The sequence below is a fragment of the Haemaphysalis longicornis genome, unplaced genomic scaffold, assembly GCF_048455015.1.
Source record: "Haemaphysalis longicornis isolate Haplotype H1 unplaced genomic scaffold, Haemaphysalis longicornis Haplotype H1 scaffold_1, whole genome shotgun sequence".
Lineage (NCBI taxonomy): Eukaryota > Metazoa > Arthropoda > Arachnida > Ixodida > Ixodidae > Haemaphysalis > Haemaphysalis longicornis.
This window is the reverse complement of record NW_027526203.1, coordinates 279,572,799-279,587,950: the sequence shown is the minus strand read 5'-3', so window position 1 is coordinate 279,587,950 and position 15,152 is coordinate 279,572,799. Positions and strand designations below refer to the sequence as shown.

General features: G+C 48.9%; 1 protein-coding gene across 3 annotated transcripts in view; it reads left to right on the top strand.

Moving 5' to 3' along the window:
- Positions 1–15,152, top strand: part of LOC144146717 (sushi, von Willebrand factor type A, EGF and pentraxin domain-containing protein 1-like) — a 759,548-nt gene that overhangs the window by 606,734 nt on the left and 137,662 nt on the right. Inside the window, exon 12 of one of the 3 annotated variants that reach the window (XM_077678646.1) lies at positions 9,762–10,094. The exons of the other annotated variants lie outside the window; for them this stretch is intronic. Within the exon in view, the coding sequence (XP_077534772.1) occupies positions 9,762–10,094 (333 nt within the window). The remainder of the gene's footprint in view (positions 1–9,761; positions 10,095–15,152) is intronic. 3 annotated transcript variants of the gene reach the window in all.

Sequence of the window (15,152 nt, the reverse complement as noted above, 5' to 3'; positions counted from 1 at the left end):
ATTTAGAAGCTTGAAGAGGCCTCCGCGCACATACTCCCCGAGCGATAAGGGACCGTGACAGGCAATTAGTGTGAGCCTTCCGGAATTATTTCCGCGCGAAGAGACGGTGACGACTCAGGCAATTCCGAATGTGCATTGTGAAGCCGAACATTGCTCGGCCGGTTGGAGTAGAGAGCGAGAAAGTGCGATCGTTCTGCGGAACAATTAGCCTCGCGGGAAAAGGATTCAGGCCCTGTGAAGGTGACAATAGGTTGTTTAATTGACATGGGTTCGGTGAAGAGGAGTGTTGTGTGCCGCATAAGGCCGTATTCTTGAGTTATAATACCTGCTTAATAGTTTCTAAATTGAGGCAGTATGTAAACAATGAATAAGAGTTGAGAGCATACGTTGTAGCTGTAATAAAAACAGCCAGCAAGGCCAGTGTTTGCGCCGGAGTGTCATAATGGCATGCGTGTGTGCATGAGTGTTCGTATATGGCAGTTATGGCTGCTTTGTTTGTTACCTGCAAAAAAAGTTTCCGAAGGTGGAGGCGGATATTTCACAGCAGCCAACAAGCTGAACAATGTCCACAATATCCACACAATGTTGTCAATACCCACACGATGTCTACACATACCAAGTGAGTAATATGACCCGCCACTACAAGTACACCACGGAACAAAACCAATTTTTCCTTCGGTGGGAGGGAGGTTTACGCATAAGCGGAACCTGGGCTATGAAGCGTGCCGTAGACAAGGACTGCGGATTAATTTAGACCCCTGCGGATCATTAACGTGCACCGAGATGTCGACACACGGACATTATCGTTTTCGCCGCGGGTATAAAAACGGCAACCGGAATCCAACCCGCGTCCACGCGCTCTGAAGCACAACGTCCGAACCCGCCGGAACACATCATTCAGTGTCCACACAGTGTCCACATAAAGCTCATGCACGCAGTTCCGAACACAACACTTGTACACCAGAGAGAACTTGCGGCAAGCTGAAGTCGTAGGAAAATTGTGAGGTAGTACGATGATTCAACGCAGAAATTTGGGCTAGTTGGTGAAACGACTTCGACATGGTAAAAAGCGCGACAAGACGGGGACACAAGAAGGGACAGTTACACAGGACGAGTACTAGCTGTGCCTTCTATGTAACGGTCCCTTCTTGTGTTCCTGTCTTGTAGCGCTTTTTACCTTGTCGAAATAGAACGTTGAACCTATAATGAGCCAGAACGAGATGGTATTTCTGATAACACATCCAGAAATAGCCATCCCTATCACACATTACGCTTTCAAGACAGATTATTATTACGCGATGTAAATTTGACATCCGAGACGTAATCCTTACATTGCTGCAACAAAGTTCGCGACAGCAAAATGCTACTCAAAGCTTGAAAATCACTACCCAAAGATTGACAAACTACAGAGAATCTATTAGCTTCATCTCCTGTGAAGAGACACTTATTCGACTATTCCTCATTCCGACTCGCACGTTCTACTATTTTCCGCTGATTTCAGATGGCCCATTCCGCAGAGACACATATAGATGCTTCTTGTTAGAACTGAGGCAATTGCGGGACAAAAAGTTTCACACCCCTCCACTTGTAACCGGGCTCCCTCACGCTTGCCACTATGTGAGGGAGCCCGGCGTTATGCGAGTTGCAATGCGATCAGATGCAAATGCCAAATGCATCGCAGGCCAAGTTCGGAGAGGTTTGGCGTCCATTTCGTCTTACATTTGTGCGCTATCGATATACAGCGGTGAAAACCCGCCCCCCGCCACGCTTCTTCGGTCGCATCCAAGTTCCCTTGTCTTGTGTCGGCATGAAACTCTCGTTAGGAGCGTATCAAGTGTCAAGTTAGGCTCCGCTCTTCCGAACTGGAGGAGCTGGGTTCTTAATGAGCAGAGGCACGCGAAGACCTGCGAACGTGGCAGCTCGGGGAAAAGGCCGGAGCCGCCCGCGGGCATCCATCGGTCGAGCTCGAGAACCACACGACAGTTGCCAATTCCCTTCACCCCTACCCCTCTCTCTCTCAATCTCGCTCTCACACGATGCGCCTATAGGATTCCTTGCCTGGTGGCTTCGACGTACCGCCGCTAGTGAACTCAGACTCCCTGACTTCGTTAGCTTTATTTAGCACAAGATACCACACGACAAGAACAAGAAAGAGCGAAACACTGCTTGCGGCCAGGGTCGGTGCTATAATGCGATCCTGTGGTGAGCATGATGCCTTCTTTACCTGACGTGCGCTTGAGGGCAAGATGTTCCAAGTGGGAGCATATTGGTGACGCACACGCACACGGAGGAGAAGCGCGTGCACACGAGCGTGGGACTGCCACAAACGAGTGGTGTGAGTGCGGTGCACTTGCGTTGGTTTTCACGTTCACATTTCTGCTAGTTCAATGTTTTAGTCGCTCGCGGTTTCATTTTTGCGAGTAGTTAACAATTCATATGAACTTCAACAGAAGATTTAGCACCCGAACTATTTTCATTGTGCGTGCAAAATAAAGCAGGACACGGGTGAGAGGAAGGTCATTTAATAAAAGGAAAGGCGACGATGTTAGCCAGGGTGTGAGCCACGTTCACCTTGCACTGTGGTAAAGGAATGGAGTGATGAAACAACGAGGCAAGCAAAGTAACTTGAAATTGCTGTTTCAAGGGCTTACACTTGTCAAGCCATTCAACCTACAAGTGTTTGCTTCGTTCGATGGACCCCAGAAAGAAAAAAAAAATATTTAGTGGCTCTCCGTGACGACCACACTCTTCACAGTCCACGTAAGGCGTCTTCACCACAATGCTTCAGGATGGCCAATCGAAGTGGCTTAGTGCGAATATTCGGCTAGTGACGAAGCCCAACATATGATTTGACTAAAAAAAGTGCATGTACGTGCGCAGCGACAACACGCAAGGCGTGAATGGCGTTTTGCATTGCGCAATGTACCAGCGCAGATGCCCTATTTCACTCAAATCGAATGCTCGGCCACGCCATTCACCGAATTTGCACACTAGACCACTTTGATTGGTCATTCTTGAGCATTGTGGTGAAGATGCCCTTCGGGGACTTCTTAGAGTGCATGGGTGAGACGAGTGTCTGAAGCTTTTGCTTTCTGTGACTAGAGTATACAAGCACTGTTTACTTGACCGCTTCAAATCCCACGAGTCATAGTTCTCATGGTCAGCCGTCCCGGTAGGAAACGGACAGCCTTCCTGGTGGCAAGTAAAGGTTTCTTGGCGCGACTCTACGTAATGTCATGGTGAAGAAAAGATTCGAGAGAGTGTATACACTCGCATTTTTTAACAGTGGAGCTGTTTAAGTTTGAGTTCCAGCCGTGCCGGGCATCGCTCAAAAATCGGCGCAGCAAAGTAGAGAGGGGGAAAATGCTCGGCCAATAAGTGTGAGAAGAAGTGGCAAGGAGCCAAGGAGGCGACGAGCAGGCGGGGAAAGTGCCCGTCGCAGCGCAGATGTTCGCGTGGGGAGGGGGCGGTCGGGGACCGGCTATATAACAGTATATATAATAATAAGAAGAGCCAAGTTGAAGTTATAGAAAAAGCCAACTTAACAGGTACAGAAAAGGCAGCATTAAAGCTAAGGAAAAGTCAAGTAAAAAAATTCCCCCGCATTTCCCCGAGGGGGAGAATGTGAAAGTGCGAATGCACGGTTGTCGGCCCGCTTGCGGCGCTTGCGCTCGGCCCCCGCAGCCCACCGCCTCGCCGCCTTCTCTTCCATCTCTTCCATCGGGTTTGTAGTATCACGTGTACACCACGCAGTTATCAAGCCGCTATAACGCCGCTGAGTCGCCAACGCACGCCGCTGACGACGTAGTTTGAATGCGTTAAAGATATAAGGCGCGTCACTAACACTGATATCAGCGTCGCGTCCGTAGCTTGGTCGGTAGAGCGTCGCGCTGCGGCCGCAAAGTTCTCGGATCGAAACCTGGCGCCGGATGCTGTTTCTTCTTTGAAGAGCACTGCGGACGCCGCCGACGCCGCCGCCGCCGCCGGCGGTGGATGGTTTGGGGTCGCTTATAAAGTGCATCGCACTTAAAAAGCCATGTTAAACCTATTGGCGGGGAGCGCGACCACGGGCGACGCAGCGAAGCGCGTCTCCGTGACGTCGCCTTAGGGATTCTCGTATTTTTCGCCTTATTCACTCGGGCTCGCTCTCCGTACTGTTTCTTTGCGCTCGGTTCACTTTTGATGCTTGTCCGGACCAGATTTTGCGGGGGTGTGTAACCTTTTATCGCAATAAAAGACTTAAAATCGCATACACTAGCTCAGGGCGTGATTCAAAGTATAGTTTTTGACACTGCATCGGAAGAAACATAGCTGTCGTCACCCCATTCGTTGCGAAGCCGGTCTTGTGCGGAGCGCGAAGAGTCGGAGCTATGCGACAGCTCTTGTATCTAGCAATCTTTCGAACACAGGGAACAGTCAGCTGCTAATAACCGACAATAGCGAAAATGCAAGACTAAAACAAAATCCCAGCCCTTCGGGGCTGTCGACTTTGGCAGAAGGCATTAAGATTCCCGGTAATCATATGTAAGGCAAAGCAGGTTTCGCAAGCTTGCCGAACGCTCGAAAGTATTGTATCACATCACTTTACGTTGTCATGGCCTGAAAGAATGCCGACATGCACTAGGGCCGCAAAACATTTGGGTTGAGTTCCCAGTAACCTACTGTGTGTTTAGGCACGTGCGGGCCCTTAACCAGGCTTCTAACCAGTCTGGAGCCTTATTGAGCAAAACGAGTCACGTGTGCGGTAAAAATACAGTAACACTTTGTTTGTTCATACCTGGAGGCATATTTCTGAACATTTCCCACAGCCATATCTTCACAATATACAGATATGCGTTACAGTGAAACTGCACACAAGCGGAATGTAGGAGGGGGAAAAACAGCTCGATTTCACTGTTAAATAACAGTCAAATCAAGCTGGTTAGCGGGCGGTGTGCTCAGTCCAAAACAAGCGAGTAAGAGTAATTTTCTTCAATTTGTAGAACGCCTTCCCCAGTAGGCCAGGATTTGTTCTCTACGCCCGGAAGGCTTGGAAAACAATACAGAGCTGCTTGGACACATTCATCGGTTCAAATTCTTGATATACTTAAAACCAGCACGAATACTATTTATTGCGTTCGTTAGCGAGTATATCAAGCCTTCAACACCGCAATCATGTCATAACATTGGGGGCTGAGAGGCAGTTCGTTATGATAACGATGGTTAAGATAGAAATTCGGGGCACAAAAGCCGCGTTCGAGTACTCTGGACAGCGATGTATGCGCCGTTTCGCAGTGGCGTAGCAGAAACCTTTTCATTGCATTTGCACGGGAATGAACAACGCACGCTGCGTATATGCATCTTCTTGCACGCAGCCATAACGAAAGCCAATTTGTGAAGAAGGTACTGTATGCCTTACAGCATGCACGAAGAAAATATCCACACGAACGTTGTGAACCTCCCAAACACACCCAAACTTACTAATAAGACGTTTGTGATGGTGCAGAAAAATAATGCGTTCGGCACAGAAAAAACATTAATCTGATACAAGTTAACAACAACAAAAGAAATAGAAGACAGCCGTTTTATTTCCCACTGTCCTATGCGCGTGTAGAGGGCCCCATGGCTTGGCGCGTAGCATTAGACTGTTGAATATTTATAAGAGCATCTCAAAAATACTTTAGGGAAGCTTACGAATCTTAATACTTATCGAAGAGCTCTGAGCACTAAAACCTTGCAAATAAGCTAGAAAGGACGAGTTACACACGATCATCTGACCGATACTGCAAAGAAAGTTGTTCTCTCTCTCCTCGTGTGTTGCAAACTTGTGCGGGGTACAGCTTGAAATTATTCAGAGGTGTCAGAAGCGGGTGAAATAACTTTACCAACTTATAAAATACTGGAAATGCGCTTTTAATGCACTAAAGCATCAAAGCGTGCGATTCCTAGCACATGCACTGTTGCCCCTCACCAGCGGAGTGTAGCAGACGACAGCGGCGCGAGTCCTAAGCCTACGTCAGAGCCAGGGGGCGCCACTCAAACATCTCACCGCCAATAGAAAAACGAAGTTAAAGCTATAGAAAAGTCGACTTTACACTATAGACAATTCAATGTTATATCTACATTAAAAGCCAAGTTAAAGCTATATAGTGAAGACCACCAGCTCTGCTGTTTCCGCAGTCTTCGCATCTCACTTGCGAAGGTGGCCGAATTTTTTCAGAAGTCCGTCGTGTTTCATTGATAAACGATACATGAGATTATTTTTGCGAAGAATCAAAGTGCTCTAGTAGCATCCGGCCATGCATAAGCGAGGAATGGTCGCCAGCCGTGTTTCACCAGGAGCAGAACACGCCGCGATCATCAGCATGGTCGTTGCCAATTATTCCGTTTCTCTAGGCAGCCACTAAAATTCGACGTCGTTGCGGCACGCAATAGCGCGGTGAGAATTTTCCTTGGTCTCTAGCGCGCCACTTGTACAAGGATGTATGGCGCAGGGTTGCGTGTGAAAGGTAAAGACAGGCATCGAAGCAAAACAAATCACTTTTAGGAAGAGGCGTTTATGATGTGCACAAGGGCGCCTGGAACAAGTACGTGCTCTGTAGATGTTGAGGTCACTAAAGCGGAGTCGATTCTGCTGCGATGATTACTCAAGCTGGTGAAAAGGACGTCGGGAAGGACTCGTCGGTGTAAATGTGCGCACGGTTTCTGTGTCTCGTGCAGGTACAACTCGATAATTTGTCGACAGGATAATGATGGTACATCGGCTTCCTTCGTGGTTCTCTGAATTATGGTGGAAATGGAGCACACGCGAGAGATTGTTTGCGACTAAACTTTGACGGGTCCAGCGGCTCTTCCTCAAGAAATAAGGGTATACGGTTAATTTTCTTTCGGTTGGTCCGGAGTTAAGTCAAATTTGCTTTCATAACGATTAGCAACTGATTTGAAGGAACGAAGTAATGAAAAAGGGAGGGAGGGAGGGAGAAGCAGTACAAGAAAGGTAGGGAGACCAGCCACGGTGGCTCAGTGGCTATAGCGTTGTGCTGCTGAGCCCAGGGACGCGGGTTCGATTCCCGGCCGCAGCGGCCGCTTTTTTGATGGAGGTGAAAAGGAAAAACGCCCATGTTTTCTAAATTTCGGCGCACGTTAAAGATCCCCAGGTGGTCGAAATTAATCCGGAGCCCTCCACTACGGCGCGCCTCGTCGCCTGTGCAGCGTCGGCGCGTTAAACCTTAAGGTGTCGTGCAGCTTAACCATGCGTTTATCTCACCACCCCGGTACCCGCCGTGGTGGCTCAGTGGCTAAGGCGTTCTGCTGCTGAGCACGAGGTCGCGGGTTCGATTCACGGCCGAGGCGGTCGCTTTTCTGATGGAAGCGAAAAGCAAAAACGCCCGTGTGTACGAGATTTCGGCGCACGCAAAAGATCCCCAGGTGGTCAAAATTAAGGCGGAGCACTCCACTACGACGCGCCTCATCGCCTGCGTTGCGTCAGCGCGTTAAACCCTACAATCAATCAATCTCACCACCCCGGTGATGTAAAGAGTTGTCGCGGCGCTGTAAAATGGACACAGTTTCATTAGAGATGTTAACAATTGCCTTATCCATGTCACACTCGTCAGAAGTAGAATTTTAGCTACGCCGCATTGCGTCTGAGCGTGGCATGCCGTAGCTGGTAGGTGTCACTGTACATCAGGGTCTTCTTTCGCAAGAGGGTATCGTAGAGATGTCGTCGTATCAGATCGCCACAGTGGGTGCAGGCCGAATAAGTACTTCGTATTTCCATGGGCAGAAGTACCGCGTTTGAAGCCTTGCTTATGTGATGCCGGAGTGCGTTGTAAGCGTTCCTTGCGATGCCACAATGATTTGCGAGCAAACTAGAAAACGGCATCACGCGCTTGCCTCACGGGCTGACCCCAAAAATCTCGCGTTTCAGCAAAAAGGCGATTATCTAACTATCTGGTTAAGAGTGGTCTAAAAGCACTGCAGGAGAGACGACGGAAAATCGCTGAAGACAGGGATTTCTTTTAAGCTGAAGACGGCGATACCCATTGAAGAGCACCGTGAACGGCGGCCAACTCTGGAGCGGCTCCAAACATAACGTTGTTTATGTCGAACCGATTACTAACCAACCTCGCTGTTAAAAGAACAGCCCTGCATAACTAGAGATCCCGTCTCTGCAGGCTTCATATGGGGACAGCGTAGACAGATGTTGGAGAGTTCGTCACGACAAATCTACTGATTTAATAGCCCGGGGGGGTTCGGAGCTCGTAGGCTGCAGTATGGAAATGGGTAGCTAGCCGTCTCGGATGTTGTTCCTTTGCACGGAAAACTGTGGTAACAAAGGCCCGCAAATCGAAAATGATTCATACATATTAAGACAGTGCGTTTGCACCGGTAAAGGGAAAAATGTGCTCCGGGCGTAACTAAGCATAACTGAATTGAAGAACAAGCTATTATTTTATTTGCAACCTTAGCATAATCGCACGCAGGTTTCAAACAACATTGTCAATTAGGACTGTTGAAAGCGCGTTTCTTTTCACATGATGGAATGCCAGGATGCCACTACGTTGGCTAACATGAATTTTTTAAGTCTTGAAGATTTACAGTCCGCAGCTGCGCCTGGACGCTCTGTCGTGGGGGCTAACATCTTTATATTAAATTGTTTTTGTGTCCCGTAAAATACAACAGGCCAACATGAGCATGATTACTAAGCACGTCCATGCAGTTATCGTCACTGACGGAAACTAGGTGCTTGCCGAAAAAGTTCCATTGCGCCGCAGAAAAAAAAAAAAAGAAAAAAAAACACGCGGACAATGCAAGGCCCCGTTGAACGCACTGCCAACGTACGCAGTATGTCCGACGCGATGCACAGCACAAATACATTACTTTTTTTTCTATCTCCGTGGAATGAAAACTAGCAATATGATCCAAGGGAGATGAATGGAAAAGAATGCGCCTATCACGGGTGAGGTCCCGACCCACAGCCTCCGGATTCACTTGCGATGCTTTAACGATATCGATGTCTGTCTGCGTAGACTAAATGCCAGCGATTTTAAACACATCGGTGTTTCCTGTTTTTATTACAAGCTGGCTGACGTTCAGAAAACCTTGAACGTTGTGCATGCGTTATATCTAAGCCTCCAAGTACAGAGCTACACAACGTGCCCGGAGTACTACCAATGACACGGTTCTGCTGGGCCCAATTTCCAGGAAGGGTACTTTTCTTGCGCTCACGCAGAACCCCGACCTCCTCGGTCGGAGAAGAATCGACGGTCTTCGCCGGTGACGTTGCACTGCAGCCAGCATCGACAAATTGCTTATTGTCCTTTGCAATCCGGGAGGTAAGAAAATAAAAAGGGGTCTTGTCCATTTGCGTTCATTAAAATGCAACAAGGGCCTCCTCTACCTCATTTCGTTTCTTTGTATTTAGGCTGGCCTACAAGCGAATGCCACTGCAAAAAAAGTTCGTCGCTTCACCCTTGCATGCTCGTTTCACGCAGATCACCACTGACGCTGATCCACCGAAAAATGCTCCGAAATGGCCGACGCTGCTACACTGCAGCAACTAAGCTAGAGTTCCTAGACCTCAGTTACTAGAAAGCAGGGATTGGCGTCGTGAAGATCCGGCGCGTTCTCGCTGAGAGGAGAAGTGCGTCCCTTCGAATAGGAAGTGTTGAAGTACTATCAGGCATCGCCGACAGCCATGCGAAGGCGGGGGCAAGGCGCGCGCGCGCCCAGCGGCGGCAAACCTAACGCGTGCCCGTGCTTGCTCCCTCCTGTCTCAGTCTACTGCCCGTTCCCGGGCTCGATCGAGCACGGCCGCGTGCTGCTGGTGGGCAACATGGGCATGTACGACTACCGGCCGTACGTGCGGCGCGTGAGCAACAACCGGCAGATCATGTTCGAGTGCCGCCGGGGCTACACGATCCTGCACGGGCCCCCCGGAGCCACCTGCGTGGACGGCCGCTGGAGCCCCTCCGAGCTCCCTCGCTGCGTGCGCGGATCGCACCCGCACGTGCGACAGATCCGAAGCGCCAGGCGCCGCCGCCGCCGCCGCCTGGCCGCCAGGACGCGCCGCGACGCCCACACACGTCGCCGGCGGTGGCGCCGCACGGGGGGTGAGTACTTTGCCGGCCCTGCTTCTGCTCGCCAACAGTAGCACACGTTAGCGTCGTTGGCTATGCCCATGAAGGTATCGTCTGCAGCGTCATCTAAGGGATGCCGGGGCTTGCCATTGGAGGGGCTTGCCATTAGTATCTTTACGGGAGGTCATGTCGTAAAAAAAGCTAGGTTTTACATTATATTATTCGAAATGTACAGTTTCATCGCGTTTGCAGCTATGATGCACAATAATTGTATCGTGCCAAAATTATTCGCAGCAGGCGCGCTTCCCAGGCGACTCATTTGAGCATAATCTGTAGCCCAGCGGAGGTCAGCCAGTCTCGGTTTGGTCAAGGTAACGCAAGGCTATTATCATAGCAAGGGAACTTGCGTACCGCACAGTTTCTGGTAGCTTGGGCTCCGGGTGAGGATGGAGGGGGGAGGGGTGGACTGTTTTCGCCTTCGGGAGTTTTTTGTGAATACGGAACATGGCCCGGAAACTTCTCATTGGCTCTTAGTTTTGTCACTTGCTTCAGGTCCTCATCTTGTGGGGTTTAACAGTCGGCAGCACGTTACAAATCATACAAGCAATGGGCAAACACTTTATGTCGATATGGTGAAAACAGAAAAAAATCCCCGAAGTGGAAAAGAAACCCCTGTGTTCCCAAACCTAAAACTTACCCAGCAAATTCACGGATGCTTGCACTCGTGCGCAAGACTTGAATGGCGAAGCTGTTGTAGGTGATCATTGACGTATACGAAGTTGAGTTTTAGTATCGTTGTGGTGTCGTGGTTGACGCCATCGGCATGAGTTTCAATTACCTTATTTTGAGCAAGGCCAGGGTGAGCTCGTCATTTTGGTCGACGTTTTCGTACGCCACTCTGCAAGCGCGACTTGTCGACTCTGGCGGATGCTATGCACGCCGAGCCTCTCGAAGCGCGGTCTGTTTCCTCGGCCGTGCGGACTATCCGCTGCCGGGCCATGTGGAGTCAATGATCACCCACAGCAGCTTCGACATTCACGTCGCGCTCTTCTACGCTACAGAGCGCATGCGCACGACGACACGAGGACGAACGAAGGAGGGGCGTACGCTATGACGTGTCTTTCTCGTTCCGAGCAAGTGTTGCCACGATACGGCGAATACTAGCGTTCTTTTTTTGTGTGTGTGGCCAATGCTGGCCAATCTCCCTAGGTGGATATGCTGGGCTTGACGAACGTGCGCTCGAGGAATGCGTGAACGAGCGATCGGAATTTTCTTGGTATTTTTAACTGCGGACACCATACACAAAATATTTGCTCAACAGCTTAGCTGTTAAAACTAGCCTTGCATTTGGCGCATGCGCAATGGTGATAACGAGAGGTTTTCGGGTATGCAAGAAGCTTGAGTACCCTATTCCGAAATGGTCTATTAATGCGGCATCGTGTCTCACGACCATGTGACCAAGCATTACTGATCATAGCTTCGCCAAGGTGAATCCCTTTCTGACCTTGCCTTGCGCATGACAGGGCGCGTTTCGCGACATTGGTCATTATCCTCGACCTATTTGTTCTCAGGTGAGAGTTACCCAATTCCTAGTTTTCCAGCTCAGTCTTAAATATTTGGCGCAACCGAAGGTGACTTCAATACGAAACAAAAAAACAGTAACATAATACACGAGAAAAATACCAGTGGTGGACTAGAGGGCCCAACAAGCGTGTTCGGTGGTCTGTGCCGCTGTCTTGTCTACGCTCCCCGTCATCTCGTGTGTGGCTTGAGTCACGGGACAGAAAACCCGAAAGTAAACATAATGCCAAGCAGAGGTGGAAAACATCTACTAACGATACATGAAACACGCCTTGTCACGCATAAATGGAGCGGTGAAAAAGCGAATCATGCCGGGCATTTCAGACTGCACCCCCGCTCTAAGTGCACCAAAGCCCTCAACATCCGTCTAAAAAAGGTGCGGGAACCCCCGTCGATCAGATATCGTTTCAGTCACCGTGGCGTTACAACGACGGTGGTACACACTAGATTGTGAACAATTTTAGCACAATTCGAGAGATGACGAATCTTTGGTCTGCCTTGCTGTGCCTAGCTATGCATGCGTCCATATGTGAATGGCTAACTTATGACATCTCACACTCATTGCTGCAGTAACGTCAATTGTTTCGCCACAGTAAACATACAGCGCGACATGCACTGATAAAATTATAAGCCGTGGTATTGCGGCCGGACGCCTCTGATCCCCAATAAGTATTGTTAATTGGTTCGCCGGCCTTCTGCTGAACTTCGCTATTTTCACGTGAATTCGCTATATCGGCTGGGCGCGTTCTCTGATTGTCAATGAGTCGTGTGATATGCTTCCAACTGACAAAATGGGCATGTGTGCATTCGAAAAGGCATGTGTGCATTCGAAAATTTGACGTTTCATGTCGCTTAACAACACCAGTTCTAAGGTCTCCCTGTTTCTTGGCTTGCATTCGCGCCAAATTCATGGCTGGCGTAGGCAGAAGGTACCAAAGACGACAATGTAGTACATTTCAGTTGCTCTTCGACAGAAATACCACGTACGTAAAACCCAAAGGTCGTCCTTTCTTTGTAGCTGGCTGAAACGTCGCCATGTATTTTAAACCTTTGGAAAGGTTACGTCACATGTCAGCAACTTTAGTTTGCGGAAAAGGTCCTATGGCTTACCTTCGTAGTAAGCCATTTTTAGTCATCATTTCCCAAAACTGGCGGGAAATTCACTAGCTATCGAAGCCGTGAATCGTGTAGTAGGTATACCATTTCGTGTGAGGTATGGTTTAAAACATTTCACTTGTCACATGGATCATAATATTTTGAGTGTCCCCAAGTCAGAAATAGACAAGCATAACAGGAACATTTTGTGTTTTGTGTTTGACACCACTGATACATTGGCGAAGGAGTCCCCAAACCGGGCTCCGTCGCCTCCGTCATGTGGCGGTGGCGTGGTGAACGAGCGACGAGCAGAAGCACCTACCTTCGGGTTGACGACAAAAAGCCGAAGGCAAATCTTAACTGGTTAGCTGCGTGGCGAGAGATGAACAGCGACGATACAGGAACAACACCCTTCCTGGCGAGCTTACAGCACGACTCGAACAGAGCAACAGCAGGATCAGAAGCTGTCGATCGAATGACACACGCTCCTAGTAAACGCGTATTTATAACTCGAAGCGCCAACGGTGAGTCAGTTTTCACAGTGCTTTGCACATGGCACGAAAAGAGTACAGACACACAAGAACACTCTTTCCCGGTCTCATGATAGTTGCTGTAGCAGCGCACATTATGTCTGTGAGAAAGAGGGAGAGGAAATCTCGGCGAGCGGTGTCCGTTGGCAATGTCAGGTCTCTACACGCAGAAGTTTGTTTTGTATTTTGCAACTGCCGTGGGGTGAGTCACCGCAGCAAGCTCCCGCCCGGTGGAAACGCTACTGCGTGTCATAGCTTGTTTGAGGAGTGCGGCTTTACCGCCAAGAACACGAAGCTTTCCCGCACTACACCAAAACGTGCCGCAGGCGCGCACAGGGTAGCGGCGCACTGAATCGTAACACCGCCAATAAAATGGTATTGTTTAATTTTATGTATACAAGCATCATAAGCGGGCAGTACGTGTATCTATTACAAAGGACCCAATGCGCTGCATCCGACCATTCTTCTACTACGCTTGAGGATCGCATGATTTAGGACGAGAAAAAAATAAGAGTGGTCGTTTTATTATAGTTACCTGGTTGATTGAGGGCGCGCTAGGGCGAGCCCACCGGCGGCGTGAGTACGAGTTCCTACTATAGGCTCCGGACAGCGAAGTTTGATGATGATTATTGCTATTGGTTTCCCCTTTGAAGCGGGGTGATGATATGTCATCTTACCAAAAAGGACTAATATAACCATGTGTTACACTCTTGGTTTAATACTAGCGCTGCTTAGGGCAAGCACTAAAGCTTATTAGGCACGAAATACTTTTTTTTTTCTTGTTGCAGGTGGTAACTGTCCTAGGCAATATTCCCCTCTCTACTTTTCGTCCACCAGCATTCTAAACTTCTTTTCGTCCCCTCGACAGCCTTGAAGTTAACTTCCTCTGTGATACCCTTAAATCCTAGGGCTTCTGGAAGCCCAATATTCCCTTCATGTAGATTTGGATGCATACCCTCACATTCTAACACTATGTGCCGCATAGTTTCTGTTTATTTTCCGCAGACCACGCATACCCCATCATTTTGGGAATACTTCCCCACAAAACTCTTAGTTCGCAAGCAACCTGCTCTAGCCTCAAAAAGCAAAGCACTGCCCTGGGAATTATCGTAGAAATATTCCTTTCTGATGTTCAATTTCTCAGCCCTGTACATCTGTAACGACGTTTTAGCTTCCATTTTTTCCCTCCATTTAATCGTTTCAATCTGCTTTGCCTCTTTTTTTTTTTTTTTGGTTACATTGGCTGTTTTGGATTCTCCACTGTTCTTTCCATATTTCATCGTTAGCCTTCTAGTCTTTCTAAACCACTGCGTGTCCACGATTTTCAAGTATAGGTACCTAAAAACCTTAGCTGCCCACCTTCGTTGATCCATGGCCCTCAACCCCATCTCAAAGCATATTTTACTCTGAGCTTCTCTTACTTCAAACGACGCCCAGCCCATATCTTCCTGAACTGCTTCGTTAGTTGTTTTCCCATGCGCGCCTAAGGCCAAACGTCCTACCGTTCTCTGGTTTACTTCAAGGCCTGATAGAACGTCTGATTTTAAGCAGAGTACAGCATTCGCAAACGTGAGACCCGGAACCATTACTCCTTTCCACATTCCTCTTACTACTTCCTATTTTTTATACCCCCACAGAGCTCTATGCTTCATTATAGCTGCGTTTCGCTTTCCCTTATTCTTAAGTTGCTCCTCGTGAGTTCTTAAGTAGTTATGTAGTTAAGTAGTTAGTTAAGTAGTTCTTAAGTAGTTAAGTAGTAGTTTGCCGGACGAGCGCAGCGCCAGCCGCGGCAGACCCGCGCAACTCTGGGTCGGTCCCGCCGCGCACACCGCCCTCAGCGCCCGTGAACGCAACTTAGCAAAAACGTGTGTCATAACGTTGTTTG